The sequence below is a fragment of the Pelobates fuscus genome, chromosome 1, assembly GCF_036172605.1.
Source record: "Pelobates fuscus isolate aPelFus1 chromosome 1, aPelFus1.pri, whole genome shotgun sequence".
Taxonomy (NCBI): Eukaryota; Metazoa; Chordata; class Amphibia; order Anura; family Pelobatidae; genus Pelobates; species Pelobates fuscus.
The window spans coordinates 273688376-273714798 of NC_086317.1; the positions used below are offsets into that span (position 1 = coordinate 273688376).

The 26423-nt window shown below is 39.3% G+C and overlaps 1 protein-coding gene across 1 annotated transcript in view; it reads right to left on the reverse strand.

The window, feature by feature from the left end:
* The window catches only part of GALNT17 (polypeptide N-acetylgalactosaminyltransferase 17), a 690917-nt gene extending 672102 nt beyond the window's left edge, over positions 1-18815 (reverse strand). The window contains exon 1 of the mRNA XM_063457373.1: positions 17684-18815. Coding sequence (XP_063313443.1) covers positions 17684-17921 — 238 coding nt within the window. The 5' untranslated portion in view covers positions 17922-18815. The remainder of the gene's footprint in view (positions 1-17683) is intronic.
* Between the last annotated feature and the right edge of the window lie 7608 nt (positions 18816-26423).

Genomic DNA, 26423 nt, shown 5'->3' on the forward strand with positions numbered 1-26423 from the left:
ACACACACACAATCTGACACACATAGATACATACATGCTATAATTTTTATACTTGTAGCCACCCTCCTGTTATCATACTTTTTATGTCCCGGAGGGTGGCTTGCTTGGGGTCCTGGTGATGCTGGCTGAAGCTAATGGGAGTGAGCATGAGGGTCTGCAGCAGTTCACTTCTGCCTCTCTCCCCCCTGATGTCTGTGTGTGCTGCTGCCACCTCCTCATCTCTCCTACACACTGCTCTCTTATGAAGCTGGAAGGAATTGATCGTCTGTCACTTACTTACTTACAGCCTACAGGGGCCTGGTCGCATGCTTAGAGGGGTCTGGCACCCGACTGGGCACCTGTTCAGTGATACCCATCGGGTGGCCCTAAATACATTGGCCACCCAATGGGCCTATCCAAAATGTTGTGGGCAGTGGGCTCAAGGGGGAGTTTCTTCTGTTTTGTATTCCAAGGCTGCTCATCATTCTGATTTTATTGACATACTGATTTTGTGAATTGAGATGGTAGACAATTCCTTTTTAGGAAAACCAATTAAATTAACTTCAAAGTGACCTTTTTGGAAAGGACTGTGATGCAACATAATGAAATTTGTGTTAGCCATATTGCTGTGTGAGAAGAAGTAGTTGATTACCTTTTAATGCATTTGTTGAGAAAGATATCATTTGCTGGGGGTGCCCTACTGGTTATTGATTGATATTATCTGAATTTGCCTGTTTATTCACAAATTCCACATTCAAGTACAGTAATATTAGACATGAGCATGGTCAAAATAAATTGTTCAGGACATCTGAATTTTAATCATATGGCCACATAAAAGAAAAAGATTCAGAAAAATAAACCAAAAAGGACATAAAAATTGGCTAATCAGGGTACTTATATATATAGATAATATAAAGATTATGCATATATTTTGTAGTAACCAAAAGAAAGAAAAACAGGAGCAGTAAAAAAATCTATCTATCTAGATTTCAGTAAAGCTCTTGACACTGTTGCACATAGATGGCTTATCAATAAACTACAATCTTTAAGTTTGGATTCCAATATTGTAGAATGGGTAAGTTAGTAGCTGAGTGACAGGCAACAGAGGGTTGTAGTCAATAGAGTATATTCGAAGCTTGGGCTTGCCACCAGTGGGGTACCTCAGGAATCTGTACTTGGAACTTAATACTTTTATGAATAATTGTATTAGTGATATTGCAGAAGATCTTAAAGGATTTGTAACTGGCAAATTAATTAGATAAACTAGAAAAAATTGTCAGAGCTGTGGCAACGGACATTTAATGTGGATAAGTGGAAAATAATCTTGGGCATATTGGATGTAAAAACATATTGGCAACACAAGAAATTCTCCAGGCATTCAAGGGGTTCAAGACGCAGGTAGTTTTAATCAAACAAAAGGAGCAGCAACGTTTCGACCTGCTAAGAGGTCTTTGCCTAGCAACGTATAAAAACGTGTAGCGTATATAAATTTTGATAGAGTCCTAACCTCGACATCTGAGGAAAGGGATTTAGGGGTGATTATTTCTGATGACTTAAAGGTAGGCAGACAATGTAATAGAGCAACAGGAAATGCTAGCAGAATGTTTGGTTGTATAGGGAGAGGTATTAGCAGTAGAAAGAGGGAAGTGCTCATGCCATTATACAGAACACTGGTGAGACCTCACTTGGAGTATTGTACGCAGTACTGGAGACCGTATCTTCAGAAGGATATTGATACTTTAGAGAGTTCAGAGAAGGGCTACTAAACTGGTTCATGGATTGCAGGATAAAACTTACCAGGAAAGGTTAAAGGATCTTAACATGAATAGCTTGGAGGAAGGATGAGACAGGGGGGGATATGATAGAAACATTGAAATACATAAAGGGAATCAACACAGTAAAGGAGGAGACTATATTTAAAAGAAGAAAAACTACCACAACAAGAGGACATAGTCTTAAATTAGAGGGGCAAAGATTTAAAAATAATATCAGTAAGTATTACTTTACTGAGAGGGTAGTGGATGCATGGAATAGTGTTCTAGCTGAAGTGGACACATTTGGACAAATTACATTTCAGAACAAAATGAATCTCCAAGTCTAACTAATGCACAACCATTCAAAACACGTATTGCACATGGGATTATGTGATTTTTTTTACCCCCTGAATAGAATATTTCTTACTTTTTTATATTTTGTTTCTAGAACTATTTGACCTATTCTACTCAATGAAAACATCAATAGGGCTCATATGAACTCACTCTTTCAGAGTGCAAATGAGTAATATGTCACGTTTAAAATGATTTACGGATTTAAAATCTCTCATTCATTCAGCTGGACACCTTTTCCATAAATCGCCTCACTTGAAGATGTAGCCAACTGCAGTCCCCTACAGAAATGACTGCTGAAGCACCAGAACATCACAATTTGTAACAGACAATAACCATTCAAACACATGTTTTAATTGCATGCACTTTTGTTAATGTATTCTCTATAATGATTTAAAATAGGAGCAGGTTATTCCCATTATGGAGTGTCTTGTTAAAAAAGATGATAATCTTAGAGATCCATATACTTTTTTCCCAGCAAAGACACTGAATATTGAATCAATTTGCTGAACAGAGATGAAAAGTAAGTTGTTTTTTTCAAGTTTAATTAAACTCTCTTTATCTATGACTAGAATTTAGATGAAGATAAGATAACATTTTGAGTCAAATTCAGCAATAAAGATAAATGTGGAGGGTTTGCAGATTTTTTCGCAATACTGTATATGAAGAACTCCAGTACATAAGAACTCTTATCTTAACTCTATTAGGAGACAAGATAAGATTGCATTTTTTCTAAGAGATATAATTTAGTTTTTTAACTAAACAGGTTTTTTTATAGGTCATACAAGAATATAAAAAAAATATTGTTTTGACATTTCACATATAAAGGCATATATTTCAACTAACAAGTTCAATTAAATTATTATCAATTATTGCAAAAAAATGCACCATTATTGTTATAAACAGTAATATGCATCATTTTTATTTTTTTAAAAAATAGAATGGTCGGTTAACTAAAAATAAATATTTATCTGTGGTTTAGCTGTGGTTGATCTACAACTTCCATGACTTTATCAGCTTCATAACAGTTGTAGTTGTAGATCTGCTGCATAGATTTATGGTATGGCAACAGACATACTTACCTTTGAAACAGTCTACTACAGGCCTGTCCAACCTGCAGCACCCCAGATGTTGCTGAACTACAACTCCCATGATTCTTTCAATGGAACAGACAGCCAGGGAATCATGGGAGTTATAGTTCAACAACATCTTGGGGGCCGCAGGTTGGACAGCCATGGTCTACTACTTTCTTCAATAGTATGTATTGTAAACACACGGCTTGGTTTTTATATAACTACTTTGTAAAAGGAATATGATCATAACTGTTTAGGAATGCATATATAGGTACCCAAGTGGTTTCTAAAGCTGTATTTTATTTATATTATGGTGTTTTTATGCATACAAATGTTAAGCTGTTATAGTTTAAAAATGAAGTATAATTTTATTTGTGTATTTATTAACACAATTTCCTCTGATATATTTAAATGCTATATTTTCAAAAGCATGCGCCCATTTGATTTAATACACATACACAATGCTTAGATTATGTATATGATTCATATTCAGCAGTTTTAGGTTTCCTTTCCTCCAACTCTACTCTCCTATCTATAAGACGATTCTTAACTCAAAACAGCTCTCTGTTTAGTGAATACACCTCGAGTCTTAACTGCAGAGTGAATGTATAGAAGACAGTGGTTAAGTTTCAAATAAGTGGATGAGTGCATCATTATACTCTGGACTACAACAGAACAGCCTTCTGATCAATATTTCCTGACCATCAGCAGTGAATTCTTAGAACAAACATCCACAGAGCATATATCAACAAAGACAGCTCACCTAGTAGTAATCAAAATTTAGTTCAATTTACTGGAAAGCCATGCTAAGATGCTATTTTTAAGAGTTATAGGTCGAATGCGTGACTTAATACGCACAACCATTAGTATCCATTTCACTTGACTGGTGCCTTTTTGATAAGTTTTGCTTCCTTACTTGTAAAGAAGCATAATGAAATGATGATGATGATGATATTTATTTTTATGTAATGCTACCCTAAATAGAGTTTTAAGATAGACAGGCAGATATATATCTTTCACTTCCCCATTTGCCTCTTCACAATTAAAAAATGTGATAAGATAGACACATGGCACTAAGAAGCACAGCCCTGTGCTTAAAGGGACACTATAGTCACCCAAACAACTTTAGCTTAATGAAGCAGTTTTGGTGTATAGAGCATGCCCCTGCAGCCTCACTGCTCAATCCTCTGCCATTTAGGAGTTAAATCCCTTTGTTTATGAACCCTAGTCACACCTCCCTGCATGTGACTTGCACAGCCTTCCATAAACACTTCCTGTAAAGAGAGCCCTATTTAGGCATTCTTTATTGCAAGTTCTGTTTAATTAAGATTTTCTTATCCCCTGCTATGTTAATAGCTTGCTAGACCCTGCAAGAGCCTCCTGTATGTGATTAAAGTTCAATTTAGAGATTGAGATACAATTATTTAAGGTAAATTACATCTGTTTGAAAGTGAAACCAGTTTTTTTTTTTTTTTCACGCAGGCTCTGTCAATCATAGCCAGGGGAGGTGTGGCTAGGGCTGCATAAACAGAAACAAAGTGATTTAACTCCTAAATGACAGTGAATTGAGCAGTGAAATTGCAGGGGAATGATCTATACACTAAAACTGCTTTATTTAGCTAAAGTAATTTAGGTGACTATAGTGTTCCTTTAAGTATTTATATTTTTTAAACAAAGGGCTAAGCAAACAGTAGATCCCCAGATATTGCAGAACTGCAACTTCCATGATGCTTTGTCAATCAAAAGCAGGGGTTCCCAATCAGTGGTATGAGTAACCCAGTAGCACAATTGAGGGGAGGTGGGGCAGAAGGAGGAGGTGCATGAGCCACGATTGGGGTGGACAGTAAGAGAACCTCAACTTTCATTAGCCCCAGCCAGAAGAATCCACCCTCCTGTTCCCAAAATGTAGGAAACTGGAGGGTGGCTAAAATGTTAACCTACATCTGTGTTTTGGGTGTCTGTATCTGTATGTATGTAGTTTGAATCTATGTGTGTGTCATTGTGCGTGTATCTGTATGTCTGTGTATGTGTGTCAGTGTGTGGGTGTCTGTACACCTGTATGCGTGTCAGTGTATCTGTATGTAATACAAATTAAGCAACAGCACACACATAAAAATATAGTTTTACATTTTATAAGGATACTTAATATCACCTAATTTCCAGGTGTGCCCCCAATTCCCTTTTCTATTTACAGTGTATTTGTATGTGTCAGTATGTGTATCTGTCTGTATCTGTAATCTGTATGTTTGTCAGTGTGTGTATCTGAATGTCTATGTGTATCTGTGTGTATGTGTCATTGTGTGTATCTGTATGTCTGCATATCTCTGTGTGTGTCATTGTTTGTATCTGTGTGTCTGTACATCTGTATGTGTGTCTGTAGATCTGTATATGTCAGTATATGTATATGTGTCTGTATCTGTATGTGTGTCGATGGTTTTATCTGTATGTGTTTCAGTGTATGCATCTGTATGTCTGTGTGTCAGTTTGTGTATCTGTGTGTGCCAATGCGTGTATCTGCAATTGTATGTGTGTATCTATATGTCTGAATCTGTGTGTGTGTGTGTCATCTGTATGTGTGTGTGTGTGTATCTGTATGTCTGTGCATCTGTATGTGTCATTGTTTGTATATATCTGTACATCTGTATGTGTGTCAGTGTTTGCGTGTCTGCACATCTGTATGTGTCAATATGTGTATCTGTATTTGTGTCAGTGGTTTTATCTGTATGTGTGTCCTTGTCAGTGTATATCTGTATCTGTATGTGTGGCAGTGTTTGTATCTGTGTGTCTGTACATATGCATGTGTGTAAGTGTGTGTATTTTAATGTGTGTCAGTGTGTATATGTGTGTCTGTATCTGCATGTCTGTCAGTGTGTATATCTGTGTGTCGTTATTTGTATGTGTGTCAGTATTTGTATCAGTGTGTCTCTGCAGCTGTATGTGTGTCAATGTTTGCACTTTGTGTGTATGTATCTGCATGTGTGACAGTGTTTGTATCTGTCAGTAGTGATGTCCCGAACAGTTCGCTGGTGAATAGTTCCTGGCGAACAGAGTGTTCACATTCGCCACGGATGGCGAACATATGCGATGTTCGGTCCGCCCCCTATACGTCATCATTGAGTAAACTTTGACCCTGTACCTCACAGTCAGCAGACACATTCCAGACAATCAGCAGCAGACCCTCCCTCCCAGATCCTACCACCTCCTAGACAGCATACAATTTAGATTAATTCTGAAGCTGCATTCATTTTTTTTTATTATTGTTATTTTTTTTTGTGTTTGTGTTTATTATACATTATCCTCCATAGCCAGTAACCTGTGTTTATTATACATTATCCCCCATAGCCAGTAACCTGTGTTTATTATACATTATCCCCCATAGCCAGTAACCTGTGTTTATTATACATTATCCCCCATAGCCAGTAACCTGTGTTTATTATACATTATCCCTCCTTAGCCAGTAACCTGTGTTTATTATACATTATCTCCCCACAACCAGTAACCTGTGTTTATTATACATTATCCCTCCACAACCAGTAACCTGTGTTCATTATACATTATTCCCCCCACAACCAGTAACCTGTGTTTATTATACATTATCCCCCCATAGCCAGTAAACTGTGTTTATTATACATTATCTCCCCCATAGCAAGTAACCTGTGTTTATTATACATTATCCCCCCACAACCAGTAACCTGTGTTTATTATACATTATCCCTCCACAACCAGTAACCTGTGTTCATTATACATTATCCCCCCACAACCAGTAACCTGTGTTTATTATACATTATCCCTCCATAGCCAGTAACCTGTGTTTAATATACATTATCCCCCCATAGCCAGTAACCTGTGTTTATTATACTTTATCCACCCCATAGCCAGTAACCTGTGTTTATTATACATTATCCCCCATAGCCAGTAACCTGTGTTTATTATACATTATCCCTCCATAGCCAGTAACCTGTGTTTATTATACATTATCCCCCCCATAGCCAGTAATCTGTGTTTATTATACATTATCTCCCATAGCCAGTAACCTGTGTTTATTATACATTATCCCTCCCATAGCCAGTAACCTGTGTTTATTATACATTATCCCCCATAGCCAGTAACCTGTGCTTATTATACATTATCCCTCCACAACTAGTAACCTGTGTTCATTATACATTATCCCCCCACAACCAGTAACCTGTGTTTATTATACATTATCCCCCCATAGCCAGTAACCTGTGTTTATTATACATTATCCCCCATAGCCAGTAACCTGTGTTTATTATACATTACCCCCCATAGCCAGTAACCTGTGTTTATTATACATTATCCTCCCATCGCCAGTAACCTGTGTTTATTATACATTATCTCCCCCATAGCCAGTAACCTGTGTTTATTATACATTATCCCTCCACAACCAGTAACCTGTGTTCATTATACATTATCCCCCCACAACCAGTAACCTGTGTTTATTATACATTATCCCTCCATAGCCAGTAACCTGTGTTTATTATACATTATCCCCCCCATAGCCAGTAATCTGTGTTTATTATACATTACCTCCCATAGCCAGTAACCTGTGTTTATTATACATTATCCCTCCCATAGCCAGTAACCTGTGCTTATTATACATTATCCCCCGATAGCCAGTAACCTGTGTTTATTATACATTATCCTCCCATAGCCAGTAACCTGTGTTTATTATACATTATCCCCCCATAGCCAGTAACCTGTGTTTATTATACATTATCCCCCATAGCCAGTAACCTGTGTTTATTATACATTATCCCTCCATAGCCAGTAACCTGTGTTTATTATACATTATCTCCCATAGCCAGTAACCTGTGTTTATTATACATTATCCCCCATAGCCAGTAACCTGTGCTTATTATACATTATCCCCCCGATAGCCAGTAACCTTTGTTTATTATACATTATCCTCCCATAGCCAGTAACCTGTGTTTATTATACATTATACACCCATTGTACAGCGCTACGGAATTTGTTGGCGCTATATAAATAATAAAATAATAATAATAATAATAATAATAATAATAATAATAATAATTATCTCCCCACAACCAGTAACCTGTGTTTATTATACATTATCCCCCATAGCCAGTAACCTGTGTTTATTATACATTACCCCCCCATAGCCAGTAATCTGTGCTTATTATACATTATCTCCCCCATAGCCAGTAACCTGTGCTTATTATATATTATCCCCCCATAGCCAGTAACCTGTGTTTAATATACATTATCCTCCCATCGCCAGTAACCTGTGTTTATTATACATTATCTCCCCCATAGCCAGTAACCTATGTTTATTATACATTATCCCCCCACAACCAGTAACCTGTGTTTATTATACATTATCCCTCCACAACCAGTAACCTGTGTTCATTATACATTATCCCCCACAACCAGTAACCTGTGTTTATTATACATTATCCCCCCCATAGCCAGTAACCTGTGTTTATTATACATTATCCCCCCATAGCCAGTAACCTGTGTTTATTATACATTATCCCTCCATAGCCAGTAACCTGTGTTTATTAGACATTATCTCCCCCATAGCCAGTAACCTGTGTTTATTATACATTATCCCCCCCATAGCCAGTAACCTGTGTTTATTATACTTTATCCACCCCATAGCCAGTAACCTGTGTTTATTATACATTATCCCCCCATAGCCAGTAACCTGTGTTTATTATACATTATCCTCCCATAGCCAGTAACCTGTGTTTATTATACATTATCCCTCCATAGCCAGTAACCTGTGTTTATTATACATTATCCCCCCCATAGCCAGTAATCTGTGTTTATTATACATTATCTCCCATAGCCAGTAACCTGTGTTTATTATACATTATCCCTCCCATAGCCAGTAACCTGTGCTTATTATACATTATCCCCCCGATAGCCAGTAACCTGTGTTTAGTATACATTATCCTTCCATAGCCAGTAACCTGTGTTTATTATACATTATCCCCCCATAGCCAGTAACCTGTGCTTATTATACATTATCCTCCCATAGCCAGTAACCTGTGTTTATTATACATTATCCCCCCATAGCCAGTAACCTGTGTTTATTATACATTATCCTCCCATAGCCAGTAACCTGTGTTTATTATACATTATCCCTCCATAGCCAGTAACCTGTGTTTATTATACATTATCCCCCCATAGCCAGTAATCTGTGTTTATTATACATTATCTCCCATAGCCAGTAACCTGTGTTTATTATACATTACCCCTCCCATAGCCAGTAACCTGTGCTTATTATACATTATCCCCCGATAGCCAGTAACCTGTGTTTAGTATACATTATCCTCCCATAGCCAGTAACCTGTGTTTATTATACATTATCCCCCCATAGCCAGTAACCTGTGCTTATTATACATTATCCTCCCATAGCCAGTAACCTGTGTTTATTATACATTATCCCCCCATAGCCAGTAACCTGTGTTTATTATACATTATCCCTCCATAGCCAGTAACCTGTGTTTAATATACATTATTCTCCCCATAGCCGGTAACCTGTGTTTATTATAAATTATCCTCCAATAGCCAGTAACCTGTGTTTATTATACATTATCCTGCCGGCCTCCATCTGGACCACGGCGCGGCAGTGCTGTGATGTGATAAGGCGCGGCGAGTGAGCTCTAATCTCACCGCTCTGCTCCCTTGCGCGCTGTCTGCTGATGACGCGGGAGCCGGAATATGATGTCATATTCCGGGCTCTCGCGGTATCAGCTGACAGCCCGCGATGGAGCAGAGCGGTGAGATTAGAGCTCCCTCACCGCGCGTGATCACAGCACTGCCGCACGCCGCCCAGCAGCCCCACTGGACCACAGGGAATGATCCATCATCCACACCAGCTCACCAGGTAGGGAGGCTGGGTGGAAATTTTTTATTTATTAAAATAATTAGTGAATGTATGTCATGTGTCTGTGTGTGAGTGTCTGTGTCTGTGAGTGACAGTGTGTGTGTCTGTGAGTGACAGTGTGTGTGTCTGTGAGTGACAGCGTTTGTCTGTGAGTGACAGCGTGTGTGTCTGTGAGTGACAGCTTGTGTGTCTGTGAGTGACAGCGTGTGTCTGTGTGTGAGTGTCTGTCTGTGAGTGACAGCGTGTGTGTCTGTGAGTGACAGAGTGTGTGTCTGTGAGTGACAGCGTGTGTCTGTGAGTGACAGCGTGTGTCTGTGTGTGACAGCGTGTGTGTCTGTGAGTGACAGCGTGTGTCTGTGCGTGAGTGTCTGTCTGTGCGTGACAGTGTGTGTGTCTGTGAGTGACAGAGTGTGTGTCTGTGAGTGACAGTGTGTGTCTGTGAGTGACAGCGTGTGTCTGTGAGTGACAGAGTCTGTCCATGAGTGACAGCGTGTGTGTCTGTGAGTGACAGCGTCTGTCTGTGAGTGACAGCGTCTGTCTGTGAGTGACTGAGTGTGTGTGTGTGTGTGTGTGAATGAGTGCCTCTGGGTGTGTCTGTGAGTGATTGTATGAGTGTGTGTGCATGTGAGTGTATGAGTGTGTCTGTCAGTGTATGATGAGAGTGTGTCTGTCAAATCAGTGAGAGTATGTTTGTCATTGAGTCTGTGTGTGACTATCAGTGTGTCTGTCAATGAGTGTCAATCAGTGTGGGCCTGTCAGTGTCAATGAATGAGTGTGTGTCAGATCAATGAGTCTGTGTCTGTCAGTGATGTCTGTGTGTTTGCCATTGAGTGTGTGACTGTCAGTGTGTACAGAGTGTAGCAGAGCGGAGCGCGGTACAGGAGCTTCTGTTTCCTGTACCTGGCCAGACTGACAGGAGGTGCTCACAGAGACAGCACTCCCTGTCAGTCCGGCCGGGTACAGAAAACTGAAGCTCCTTTAGGGGATCTGCTCCGCTCGGCAATGCAACAATAGAGGTAGGAGGCACACTAGGAAGGGGAGTGTGACCACTAAATGGGTGTGGGGTGCACCAAGGGACAGGGAGGGAATGGGAGAGAAACACCAAGAGACAGGGAAAAGAGGGGGGAGGGGAGAAGAACACTGAGGGACAGGGAAGGGACCACTAATGGTCGGGGAGGGGAGATGGGCTGGTTAAGAGGCACATAGGTGAAGATTTTTTTGGGGGGGGGAGGGGGGCGGAAAAATGCATCTTCGCCTATGTACCTAAAAATCCAAGCACCGGCCCTGGTTGGACCTAGGCAGCATGATGTCTTAGGCCGGCCCAGAGAGTGAGTGAGTGAGTGAGTGAATAATATAATACAGGGAGTGCAGAATTATTAGGCAAATTAGTATTTTGACCACATCATCCTCTTTATGCATGTTGTCTTACTCCAAGCTGTATAGGCTCGAAAGCCTACTACCAATTAAGCATATTAGGTGATGTGCATCTCTGTAATGAGAAGGGGTGTGGTCTAATGACATCAACACCCTATATCAGGTGTGCATAATTATTAGGCAACTTCCTTTCCTTTGGCAAAATGGGTCAAAAGAAGGACTTGACAGGCTCAGAAAAGTCAAAAATAGTGAGATATCTTGCAGAGGGATGCAGCACTCTTAAAATTGCAAAGCTTCTGAAGCGTGATCATCGAACAATCAAGCGTTTCATTCAAAATAGTCAACAGGGTCACAAGACGCGTGTGGAGAAACCAAGGCGCAAAATAACTGCCCATGAACTGAGAAAAGTCAAGCGTGCAGCTGCCAAGATGCCACTTGCCACCAGTTTGGCCATATTTCAGAGCTGCAACATCACTGGAGTGCCCAAAAGCACAAGGTGTGCAATACTCAGAGACATGGCCAAGGTAAGAAAGGCTGAAAGACGACCACCACTGAACAAGACACACAAGCTGAAACGTCAAGACTGGGCCAAGAAATATCTCAAGACTGATTTTTCTAAGGTTTTATGGACTGATGAAATGAGAGTGAGTCTTGATGGGCAGATGGATGGGCCCGTGGCTGGATTGGTAAAGGGCAGAGAGCTCCAGTCCGACTCAGACGCCAGCAAGGTGGAGGTGGAGTACTGGTTTGGGCTGGTATCATCAAAGATGAGCTTGTGGGGCCTTTTCGGGTTGAGGATGGAGTCAAGCCACCTTCTTCAAGCAGTGGTACAGGAAGAGGTCTGCATCCTTCAAGAAAAACATGATTTTCATGCAGGACAATGCTCCATCACACGCGTCCAAGTACTCCACAGCGTGGCTGGCAAGAAAGGGTATAAAAGAAGAAAATCTAATGACATGGCCTCCTTATTCACCTGATCTGAACCCCATTGAGAACCTGTGGTCCATCATCAAATGTGAGATTTACAAGGAGGGAAAACAGTACACCTCTCTGAACAGTGTCTGGAAGGCTGTGGTTGCTGCTGCACGCAATGTTGATGGTGAACAGATCAAAACACTGACAGAATCCCTGGATGGCAGGCTTTTGAGTGTCCTTGCAAAGAAAGGTGGCTATATTGGTCACTGATTTGTTTTTGTTATGTTTTTGAATGTCAGAAATGTATATTTGTGAATGTTGAGATGTTATATTGGTTTCACTGGTAAAAATAAATAATTGAAATGGGTATATATTTGTTTTTTGTTAAGTTGCCTAATAATGATGCACAGTAATAGTCACCTGCACACACAGATATCCCCTTAAAATAGCTATAACTAAAAACAAACTAAAAACTACTTCCAAAAATATTCAGCTTTGATATTAATGAGTTTTTTGGGTTCATTGAGAACATGGTTGTTGTTCAATAATAAAATGAATCCTCAAAAATACAACTTGCCTAATAATTCTGCACTCCCTGTATATATTAAATCGGGTTCATGCAAAGAGGGGGAAAAGGTATTAAAGAAAAACACACTTATTGCATCAAATTTACAAAGCCAAACTTTTAAAAGCTTTCCTCATTTCTTTCTCAGGATGAGGAACATATCAGTTGTAGACTGAGGATTTCCATCTGCCCAATCTTTTAATAATATGCACTGGAGTGTCAATGTTGAAGGAGACCGAAGCTGCCCCTATTCTAAATGAAAGACCCGAGACATGGATACAACCCAATCTTAGGACTAATGTTCTGATGTAGAAGATGAATTTAGCCGTAGTCAGAGGGATTCAGTGAGAGTAGTGGTGAAATGTGTGTGGCATGACTGAGTGTGGGTAAGTAAGAGTCAAGTATTTTAACTGGACACTAGTTCTAGGTGGGATAAAGTGGTATAGTGGATGGATGAGTAGTTTGGTTCGTTTTAGAGGTTTGTAGAGAAAGTATATAGATCATGATTTTTAGCGATATCCAATATTTTTAAGGTGGTCCCAGTGCCACCACTCATATCTGGTGTCACAATAGCTTGCATTTAAAAAAAAAAAAAAAACTTCTTTGACTGTAATATAATAGCAGTCAATTTCCTTCACACGTGTGCGTTTCAGGGCCTGCCAGGGCACAGTGTCACACCAGTGCAACTCATATCCGGTGTAACAGTAGTGTACATTAAAAAAAAAACCTAGAAATTTGACTGTGAAATAATAGCAGTCAGTTTCCTTCACACGTGTGCGTTTCAGGGCCTGCCAGGGCACAGTGTCACACCAGTGCAACTCATATCTGGTGTAATAGTAGTGTACATTTAAAAAAAAAAAAATACAGGGGGCTTGTTGTCACCTTTCGGGGACCCTTGGTGTTGTACGTGGCTGGGTGGAGGAAGATACCTTCAATGACATCAGTGAGGACAAGGAACGGGACATGGCTAGCTTGGTATCCAACCTTGTGCAAATGGGGAGTTTGCGGTTGTGCAAATGGACTGTTTGCGGTTGTTTGCGGTGCGTTAAACGGGGAGTTTGGTCTGTCACTGTGAAGCGGACGTAACCCTTACACTACCTGATCGATACAACATCATGCCTGATGTTTTAAAGCACGTTATTCCAAACAATGTAGGGATGTTAGATGATTTATGCCCTTTATGGATTAAAACCAGACTCTGCATCAACTATGTAATTTTCCATAGGAGTTTTGCCATGGATCCCCCTCCGGCATGCCACAGTCCAGGTGTTAGTCCCCTTCAAACAACTTTTCCATCACTATTGTGGCCAGAAAGAGTCCCTGTGTGTTTTAAAATTCACCTGCCTATTGAAGTCTATGGCGGTTCGAATGGAAAATGTTATGTTCGTGACATCACTATCTGTCAGTCTGTACCTACATGTGTGTCAGTGTGTGTCTGTGTATCTGCATGTGCATCAGTGTGTATTTGTGTATCTGCCTATGTGTTAATGTGTGTATCAGTCTGTCTGTGCAACTGTATGTGTTTCATTCTGTCTACCAGTGTCTCTGTGCTTCTGCATGATTGCCAGTGTTTGTGTGTCTTTATCTGTATGTACGTCAGTGCTTGTGTGTCTGTTTGTATGTCAGTGTTGGTATCTGTGTGTCTGTGCATCCGCATGTTTGTTAGTGTTTGTATATGTGTGTCTGTATCTGTGTCAGTGTTTATATCTGTATATCTGCACGTGTGTCAGTGTGTGTATCTGCACTGTATGTACGTATATATTACACCTAGGGCTGAGGAGGAGCAGGGGGAGCCAGATGCAGAGGAGAAGGAGGAGAGCCTTGGCAGAGAAAAACTGATCAATTTAAAACAACAGAAACTATATTAATTACAAACATTTTGCTAATATGAGGGATACAATTTATGGAAATAGTTGCCATGGGGTACACACGATAAAAAAAACACTGTTCTAAAGGCTCAGAAAGTATCATGACACCTGTAGTTCTACAACATCTGGGGATTTACCAGATTTGTCCAGCTCTGTTTTTAACATGTGCACACCTTTTACCTCGGTAAGGAAAGGGGATTAGCTTTGAGATAGAAATCCTTGGTGGACTACTGGATGAACAGCTAGAAATATACCTCTAATAACACAGTAACATCCCCTGTGCTATTATCTTTCTACATTATCAGAAACAGAGGGGGCAAGCACAGAAGGGGAAGAGGAATGCACTAGTCAAATAAATGCTTACTAAACTGGTCAAATAATTAAATAGCATACTTATTAAAACAGAGGACTATATAACATATTATTACTGATATAACTAAATATGAACAAACCCAGAAAAATTAACAAAACTAACTTGTCAGTTTCAATTCTATCTACATGCAGAATTAATTTAATGGACATGTTTAGTTAACTTTTGTGGTTTGCGGTCTTCTAACACAATCTCTGCATAAGGTTCTCAAGTGACTAAATAAAGAACTAACAATAACCACTCCAAATACTACATGTACATTTACAGAAGAAAATGAAAGTTGGAAATACAGATAACAGAATTGCTATTTGGCGAAATACTAAAAATTCTTCCTTGTGCTCTTATAAATATAAACATTCATATTCATGAATAATTAATATAAAATAGATAAGACATTCTACTACTTATAATGAGAGAAAAAAAAAACTAGCATTAGCACTCAAACTGGACTTTGTAAAGATATAATCACTGACATATATTTGTGGTCAAAATGATGTGCATGTTACTGTTTTAGCTGCTGCATACAGCCAATATGTATGAAGACTTTGTGGAGAGTGAGTGTTTGTGTGCACATGCATATGTGCATGTGTGCTCATTACACCATTTATATTTTACTGTACACATTGTATAGACATTGTATAGACAATATTAATGTATTTTCATTCTCATAGTACCAGCGGAAACATACTTCCATTATAATAGATCTAGCTAATACAAAATACAGCTTGCTTCCATACTGCAAAATAAATGAAAAGCCATTAACACAGTACTTCAATTAACTGAACATAAAATGATATTTAGCATAATGTAGTTAAGATTGTTATATGCAGTGTGTTCAGTAACTAAAACAGTAAAGTATACAGGGAAGTTGTGAAATGTTAAGTGTCAAAACATGGGATAAATGGAAAGCACAGGGAAATATAAGGGATGAATCAAATTAGCCTTGATTACACTGCACTCTGCATGTCATAACAGTCATATACTTATATTACTGAATGAAAATACATAGGAACTAAAGCAGACAGATGGATGTCAGGATGGCCTTTGATCTTCCTATTATATTAGTCCTGCCATGAAGAGGAATATCACTAATTTTGTACTGAGATTTTGATAACAGAGATCACAAGCTCAAATACATGTTCAGGCCTCTGAACTATATTAGTTAAACCATGATGGATGTTAATGGTGATAACATGGGCTTTCTATACCTAGCACTAGAGATGTCCAGACAGATATATTGCATGTTTATCTTAAGTGTGTTTGAGAACTCACCAGTGAATTAGCTGGACATATATTTTTTGCAGGAAAGGTATTAATGTCTAGAAGGTGGAAAAGAACAGACTGCCTATTCTCAAAGGAAAAGTACTGACCTGTTATTTTTGTGAAACTAAAATAATCATAGTTGCTTCTACATGTTGCATTTTTAATCATATGCATCATGGTTTTTTTTTTGTTTGTTTTATAGTAATAAAATGTAGGCATGTGATTACCATATGGGGTTCTCTATTTGCTGGCAACAACAGGCTGATATTTAGCTATGGGTGGCTTAGCCTTCCTTCATCTTATAACACACTTGTGTAGCTTAAGTTTTGGCTGACCTCAGGCTTCATCCTAGTTATATAGCAGGATAGTCCCTTTGACAGTCTCCTTGAGATACTAGAAAGAAAAGCCCACGAGGAAACATGACCCTAATTTTAATAATTAAATAAGAGGATAAGACGCACTGTCAGGAATGAAACACAAGTTACATACAGAAAATAAAATAAGAAATATATTAAAAACAGACTATCCAAGTCTGCTTTAAGGGCACAGTTACCTTGGAAAATAGTAAAGGATACCATATGTGTATGCTAATATAATAATACAATATATAATAATGCATATCAATGTATACAGGAATCTATGGCCACATTTGTTTGATATGTTCCCTATATGATTATCCTCACTCATAGCTAGATAATTAGATTTCAGAGCTTATTTACTAAACCATGACTAATAAGAAATTTGAATAACAAATTGCAAAATGTTGAATATCATAGCAGGTTCCTAAAGGAAAGTAAAAAAAAAATGTTGCCAACTCAGTTATTGTGGCCTAAGTTTACAATTTGATGCTCAATTTACAATCAAAATTTCATTTTTGCAAACAGATGGCTACAATTCATTTGTGATATATTAACAAAATAGTTACAAATTGTAAATAAACCAGACACATTATTCAATTTAGCAATACTTTACCAGTTCACCCATTTTTACTTTTACTAAATTAAGCTCAATTTATTTTTACTGCAATGAAGTATACTTAATAAAGACTTTGAGTGAAGACATATCTTACAGAATAGAAGATTTACTAAACAATATGTTGCAGAGATGTATCATATCAATGATAACCCATATTATACAAATGTGACCCCAATTACCAGCTTATAACTAAAGATATTTTTAAGCTATGTCGAGTTTCAACTTATAGTAATATGTCCAATGCTTTACAGACATTCCTTTAAATATTAATATGTTCTCAAACTTTATTGTAGCAGACATATTTCACTTGTTGTCCTACCATTTAGCTGTCTGTAGACTATGTCCTCCAGAAGGGAAAGCCTTTTCAGCACAGCCTCCTGAATTGGGTTGACTCCAAGGGAACTTAAGTTGGTGACTTCTGACCTTGGATGGATTTCATGGAAAGACTCTCCACCTTTCACGGTAATTGGTCTACACTTGGCCAAAAAGAGGACAAATCCAGCAACTGCAATTAGGTTCAATACCAACAAGATTTTGACTCTTCTAAGTGAAGCCATCAAATTCTTCAAACTTGTTCTTCAACTACTTCTTGAATATGGGTGGTTTCCTAATGTGACACATATATATATATGTCTTCTGCTTCTAGGGAAATAGTGACCATCCCTATAAATAAATAAGCATGCAGACGTCAGAATCAAAACTAGGTGTTTTCATTAATAACAGTGTTTGTAAAGAAGGTAAACAGAATTTGTTGCCAGCTCAAACGTCACAATGTTGCCAGTAGTAATGATGAGTTGAAGAACATCTTCAGATACATGGAACTAGTTTCATAGCTTGAATTCCAAACTATCCAGCCAAACAAAGTACACTGAGCAGAAGTGGTGTCTGAATAAACATTTGTAAAATACCATCACTACCCCTCAGCATGCCCAGGCTGCACAGTTCAACACAATGGGAGCTAACAAATCCAGTAACAGTCTTGAACAGAGCCTTCTGCAAGCACAGACTCAGTGAAAGAAAACTGGCTATCAAAGCTCCATGGAATCTATCCCCAGATGATTGATTGAAGTCATTCAGTGTTCTATCAGAAATTGCTTCCACTCTAGCATACTGTACGTAGTTTAATTTTGCATGTACGAGCCCAGCAAAGGGTTGACAGCTTTTCAAGTATGCACTTACAGGATCCTGCAAGAAGCAAGCAACAATACAACAGAATACTTTGCTCCAGTTTACCAATTTATTGTAGATCGCTGGGTGTATAAAGCCATTAAGTAATGCACGCAAATTGCTTTAAAACAAGTCTTTCCGCTTGAAGAAAAAATAAAATAAAAAAAGCACACAGGCACAATATTCCACCTACACTATATAAATAGAATTAAATATGCATTTTAACATGTAAAGTTTCTCATTGGTTCCAGCAATGAGATCCTGGTCATCAATCATGTTGAGAATAAAATAATAATAATAACAATTAAAAAAAATAATAATAATAATCAATAATTATTCTATTATCACTCTATTCTTATAGTAATAATATTATAATCAATGTATACAGCAGTGGAGCTTCCGATATCCTCAATGGAGAAGACAATGATAACTATCCATTGCAAATCAAGCCTTCATCTCTCTCCCCAGCAGATTCTTCATTATTAACGCAAGACAAGTGTTAATGTAGAAAGTGACTAATGCAGGGGAATTGACAATGCGGCAAAGCTTGCTGACCGCACTTCCCTGAACTCCTGATATTCACCCTAAACAGAGCTGGACTAGATGATCATCACCATCAGCAGCGGCAGTAGAGAGATCTGATTTCACATATCACACATCCCCACTCTGTATCCAAGCTTCCCACTTCCAGCTCAGTACCACCTCTCCTCTCCAAGCAGCTGTGCACAGCCCTCTGAGTAACAGTAGCAGCAGCAGGCAGGCTGGGTGTAGAAGAAGGCAGACTCAGGTGATGGTGAGTGTGCTGCCTTGTTTGTGGGGCTGCTGTTGCTGGGTATTCTCTCTGGTGATCCTGAAAGAAGCTGTTCTCTCCTGTGCTCCCATTCTCTTAGCTGAATCTTTCTGTGCAGAGACATCCTCCGGTGTGAAGCCTGAATTCCCCGTTTACATGCCTACAAAAAAGCTGGAGAGAAAACGTGGGCTGGAGTCACAAGGATCTGAAGCTGCTTTCTAAACTGAAGAAATCCTGCACTTCAGCATCATTAAAAACTGCTAGTATTTCCTGCATATAACGCAAAACAAGCATAATAGAGGGAGCAGAAATCTATTAAAAAATAAAAAAATAAAAATAAAAATAGTAACAGTAATAAGTGTCATTTGTCAGATTACTATTTTACCAGAATGATTGTTACTAAAAACCTGACACTATTACTTTATATAGATTGTGTTCTAATTTTAAAAAATCTGCCAATTTTAATATGCCAACTGGCAGTTAGTGTGACATAAATCATTTTTATTTTCAGGATCAGCCCTACAGTAACATAAAAACATCACTTCTTTATTTCAAAGCTGAGAAAAAAAAAACTATTTTATCTGAACTCAATAACATTATCCTGTTAACTGAAACATGTTCACCTAAACGTATAGATAATTACAAAATAAATAAGTAGAACCTACATTATTCCTCTGGTTCTAGTCAATGGACTTCGTTTAACATCTTCAATGACAAATCATTTTCCATATATTATAATATGTATTGGTAGTTTTAAACTAGGATTAACAATAATTTAAAAAATTCTATATAATTCATAGAAAAAAAAACAAGTTTTTTTATGATATATTGATTAGTTGTTTAATGAGTAATGGAGATGATACAAAGTTTTAGTATCTTGCAATGCTTCAGACAGGGTCTGAAATATTAGTGGGAAGCAGAAATAAATTTTTTCTTTCATATAATAGGTTTGACTAAGTAAGTGAATAAATATTGTTGGTATTCTGCTAATACATATTTGTAACGATAGTTAATGCACTTTTTTGTGAATGCAGCTTGCTAAAATCCTTTAACAATGTAAAAATAATGTTTTTGAGTAGGTAGGCCATAATGGTAAGATAAAGTACAACGTTGTATTAAATAAACACTATAGTGACAGGATTACAAACATATATTCCTGTCACTATAGCTGTGAAAAGGATGTCTAGGCAACTGTCCCTCCTGTCAGCTAAGGTAAAGGTGAGTTTACTCACCTTTATTCCAGAGTTGCACAGGTCGGTGGAGGCTTGCTCCACTTTTGTTCTGCATCCTTGGCTGAGATCATCAAAATTGACAATGTTAGCCAATCTAAGGCTTTCCCATAGGAAAGGCTATTGTGTATGAGTGGCAAAACGCTGGGCTGCACCGATCAACATCTCCTCATAGATATGCAATGAATCATTAGGGATTGAGTAGCCACCTTAAAGGTCATAGGCATGTTATTACTGTAGTGTAACATTATGACAGTAGCATAAAGCCAAAAGTGTAGGTTGGCTGAAGAAAATAAGAATGGTACAAATTATATAAAATAATAATAAAGACTAAAGAATAAAGACTAAAGAATATATATATAAAATAATAATAAAGACTAAAGACTAAAGAATAAATACAAATAATAAACTAATGAAAATAAATAAAGAAAGACAGTTGATATTATATATACAGGGGATATCTGTTCTAGGCAAGGACCTCATCTTTAAAGAAAGATAGAGTAAACAATATTTCCGTTCAGTCCTTTAGGTGTCACAGTGTCTAAATGATGTATCCAGCAAGCCTCCCTTTGTAACAGCATTTTGGATCGATCTCCCCCTCTAGGAAACATGGGAATATGGTCGATAGCTGTGAAACGTAAAGTCGGTAGTTGATGTCCTAAGTCTAAGAAGTGTTTTGTGACTGGTTTGTCACTGGCATTGTCACGGAATGCGGTGGTAATGGTGGATCGATGGCCCCGTATCCGATCTCTCAGGGTCAAATTGGTTTTACCTACATAAGATAGTCCGCAAGGACAGGTGATCATATAGATCACATGGTCAGTGGTACATGTGATATATTTAGAGATTTTAATTCTTTGGCCACTATGTGGATGGGCAAAAGAGGTTCCACTGACCAGGTGGCCATTGGTGACACACCCACTACATTTAAAGCACCCTTTTCTGGCAATTTTGGTAGGTATTTGGTAGCAGTATCTAGGGTCATTTCTCACGAGTATATTTCCGAGATTTTTGTTTCTTTTATAACTGAATGTGGGTGAGTTTTGGAACATCTTAGGCAATTGTTTATCCGCTCGTAGCAATCCCCAATGTCTACTGATGGAATTTCTGACCACCGAAGTGCCCGTATGGAATGTGATAGGGAGGAATATCTTTGGCATTAATGTTGTTTTAGTGATCTTTTTATCATTTTCAGATTTCCATATTTCTTTTGCTCGTGTCTTAGCTGTTTCAAGAGTCTGGACCAGGTATCCCCTAGCCCTAAATCTGTTCCACATTTCCTGGAGTTGTATTTCACGATGTTCCATTGTGGTATTGTACCTATATACTCTCAAAAATTGGGATATAGGTAAAGATGATTTGAATTTTTTCGGGTGGAAACTTGAAGCCATAAGTAAGCTATTCCGTTCTGTTTTTTTTTTTACGATAGAGTGTGAACTCCAATTTCCCATCTTGTTTGAAGATGGTCACATCCAAGAACTGTATAGAATGAACATCATAGCTCTTAGTTAATTTTACTGAGGTAGGAGCTTGAGTGATTTCCAATATCATCTGCTCTAATTCAATGATAGTACCAGTCCAGATAAGGAATATGTCGTCCACAAAACAATGATAATGTCTAATCCAATCTCCATATTTGTTTATGATCTGTTGGTTTTCAAAGACGAACATAAAAGCATTGGCATACGATGGTGCCATCGCCGCTCCCATAGCTGTCCCAGAGAGTTGGAGGAAAAAATTGTTCTCAAACGTAAAATAATTACACACACACAAGGATTAGGTAAAATGGCGCTAAACAACATGCACGTAAAATCCCAGTGCATCAAAAACCAAACCCGTGTTTTAGTCACCTAAAAACACTTACATATGCAATTTTAGACAAAAGAAAAGGTGGTTCTGCGCACACTTTGGATATATGATGTATTCTTCAACCCAATCTTTGATGGGCTTCAAACTGAGTCAGGAGGAGCATGTATATGCCTTTGCTTAGTGAGTAGTCTTCGCTAAGTAGTCCGAGGTTGGTTTTCAAAGATGTTTTTTAATATTCATTTGTATAATACATAATATATCGTTTTTGACTCTGCTCCCCATATTTCTGGCTTCTAATGTACTTCTATTCCACTGAAAAGTGATATTTTTGTCTACATGTTTTCTTGAAGGGTAAATAAGAAAACAGCTTGCAAAAGCTGAACACCTGCTGTTTACACCCTCTTTTGTTGACACAGATTCCTGAGCATTAGGAACACACCCATCCGATCCGATTCGGATGGGTGTGTTCCTAATCAGTGGCGTACATACCAGGGTCGCAGGGGTCGCGGCTGCGACCGGGCCCGGCCCACCAGGGGGCCCGGCCGCCCCTGCAACCCGGTATGTACGCTCTGGGCCAGCCTCTTCTCCTGGGGGGCCCAGGGGCCGGCCACCTCTGGGCCCCCCGAGGCTGGCCCTGCTTACACCCGGCGGGCAGTCAGGCTGGCCGGTGCGCGAGGGAGCACTCTCCCCTGAGTGTTTCCTCTTCAGCTCCCTCGCGCACCGCAATTATACCGGAGCCGGAACATGACGTCATCTTCCGGCGCCGGTATCAGTACGCGGCGCGCGAGGGAGCTGAAGAGGATGCACTCAGGGAAGAGTGCTCCCTCGCGCGCCCGCCAGCCTGACTGCTTGCCGGGTGACCGGCCCCCCAGGAGCCCAGCAGCACCACTGGACCCCAGGGAATCCCCTCAGCACTCCAAAAGGTAAGGAGGCTGGGGGGATTAAATTAATAAAAAAAAGTTAGTGTGTGTGTGTTAGTGTGTGTGTGTTAGTGTGTGTGTGTTAGTGTGTGTGTTAGTGTGTGTTAGTGTTACTGTGACTGTGAGTGTTAGTGTGTGTTTTAGTGAGTGTGTGTGTTAGTGTTACTGTGAGTGTTAGTGTGTGTGTGTGTTAGTGTTACTGTGTGTGTTAGTGTGTGTGTTAGTGTGTGTGTGTGTGTTAGTGTTACTGTGACTGTGAGTGTTAGTGTGTGTGTGTGTGTTAGTGTTACTGTGAGTGTTACTGTGTGTGTTAGTGTGTGTGTGTGTGTTAGTGTGTGTGTGTGTTAGTGTTACTCTGAGTGTTAGTGTGTGTGTGTGTTAGTGTGTATGTGTGTTAGTGTTACTGTGACTGTGAGTGTTAGTGTGTGTGTTAGTGTTACTGTTACTGTTAGTGTGTGTGTTAGTGTTAGTGTTAGTGTTACTGTGAGTGTTAGTGTTACTCTGAGTGTTAGTGTTACTGTGAGTGTTAGTGTTATTGTGTTAGTGTTAGTGTTACTGTGTGTGTTAGTGTGTGTGTGTTAGTGTTACTGTATGTGTTAGTGTGTGTGTTACTGTGTGTGTTACTGTTACTGTGAGTGTTAGTGTGTGTGTTACTGTGTGTGTTAGTGTTACTGTGAGTGTTAGTGTGTGTGTTACTGTGTGTGTTACTTTTACTGTGAGTGTTAGTGTGTATGTTACTGTGTGTGTTAGTGTTACTGTGAGTGTTAGTGTGTGTGTTACTGTGTGTTAGTGTTACTGTGAGTGTTAGTGTGTGTGTTAGTGTCAGTGAGTGTGTGTCTGCTAGTGAGTGTCAGTGAGTGTGTTACTGTGTGTGTCTGTTACTGCGTGTGTTTGTGTTAGTGAGTCTGTTTGATGTCTGTTAGTGAGTGTGTGTTTGTCAGTGAGGGTGTATGTTTTGTAAGTGAGTGTGTATGTATGTCTGTCGCTGAGTGTGTCTCTGTCAGTAAATGTGTGTGTCTGTTAGCTAGTGTGTATGCGTCTGTTCGTGAGAGTGTGTGTGTGTCTTCAGCACTTACCTTTCTCCAGCGCCGGACTCCCTTGGCGCTGGGGATCCCTCCACCGCTCAGCTCCGAATGCGCATGCACGGCAAGAGCCGTGCGCGCATTCAAACCGCCCATAGGAAAGCATTACTCAATGCTTTCCTATGGACGTTCAGTGTCTTAGAATCGCGGAAGCTCCTCTAGCGGCTGTCAGTGAGACAGCCGCTAGAGGCTGGATTAACCCTCAGTGAAACATAGCAGTTTCTCTGAAACTGCTATGCTTTTAGCTGCAGGGTTAAAACTAGAGGGCCCTGACAACCAGACCACTTCATTGAGCTGATGTGATCTGGGTGTCTGTAGTGGTCTTTTAAGTGTGTGTGCATCTGCATGCACTGGTGTACATACCGCGGTCGCAACCCTGCAACCCCTGCGACCAGGTGCCCGCCGCCATGTGTTGCAGCCCCGGCCTGCGCAGAGTATGCGTGCGGGGGGGGGGGGCACGGATCAATTTTCGCACCGGGGCCCCATAGGTCATGTGTACGCCACTGTTCCTAATGCTCAGGAATCTGTGTCAACAAAAAAGGTGTAAACAGAAGGTGTTCAGCTTTTGCAAGCTGTTTTCTTATTTACCCTTCAAGAAAACATGTAGACAAAAATATCACTTTTCAGTGGAATAGAAGTACATTAGAAGCCAGTGTGTCTCCTTAAAGAAATGGTATGCCTTTATAGGGTAGCTGGAATAATTAACCTACAAAAAAACCTTCAAAGTGGGGTATGGACACAGCGTAAAAATTTAAAGTTTGAAAAATGGATGTGTCTCAAATGTGCCCCTTCAATGTCTGCATATACCTGGCAAAGGTACATATGGGGGTATTGCTGTGCTCAGACGACATAGCTGAGCAAGATAGGATGTATTATATAGCCGTAGCACACATAAGGTTTGCAAAATACACAGTACAAACTCACTGTGTGTGTCAAAAAAGCAGAAAAAATGCTTATTACCACTACACTTGGTACAAGCTAGCAGAAAAATGATCCCACGCTAAGGTTCAAAATATGCCTTTTGAAATACCCTGGGATGTCTTCTTTAAGAAATAGTATGCTTTTATGGGATAGTTGTAATATATAGCCTGCTAAAAAAACTCTAAATTGGGGTAAGAACACAGGGTAAAAATTCAAAGTTTAAAAAAAACTGCAATGGCTGTGTCTGAAATGTGCCCCTTCAACGTCCACATATACCTGGCAAAGGTACATACAGGGGTATTGCTGTACTCAGACAACATAGCTGAGCAACATATAAAGTATTCTAAAGCTGTAGCATACATAAGGTTTGCAAAATATACAGTACAAACTCACTGTGTGTCAAAAAGACAGAAAAAAAAGCCACTATGTGGATGGGCAAAAGAGGTTCCACTGACCAGGTGGCCATTGGTGACACACCCACTACATTTAAAGCACCCTTTTCTGGCAATTTTGGTAGGTATTTGGTAGCAGTATCTAGGGTCATTTCTCACGAGTATATTTCCGAGATTTTTGTTTCTTTTATAACTGAATGTGGGTGAGTTTTGGAACATCTTAGGCAATTGTTTATCCGCTCGTAGCAATCCCCAATGTCTACTGATGGAATTTCTGACCACCGAAGTGCCCGTATGGAATGTGATAGGGAGGAATATCTTTGGCATTAATGTTGTTTTAGTGATCTTTTTATCATTTTCAGATTTCCATATTTCTTTTGCTCGTGTCTTAGCTGTTTCAAGAGTCTGGACCAGGTATCCCCTAGCCCTAAATCTGTTCCACATTTCCTGGAGTTGTATTTCACGATGTTCCATTGTGGTATTGTACCTATATACTCTCAAAAATTGGGATATAGGTAAAGATGATTTGAATTTTTTCGGGTGGAAACTTGAAGCCATAAGTAAGCTATTCCGTTCTGTTTTTTTTTTTACGATAGAGTGTGAACTCCAATTTCCCATCTTGTTTGAAGATGGTCACATCCAAGAACTGTATAGAATGAACATCATAGCTCTTAGTTAATTTTACTGAGGTAGGAGCTTGAGTGATTTCCAATATCATCTGCTCTAATTCAATGATAGTACCAGTCCAG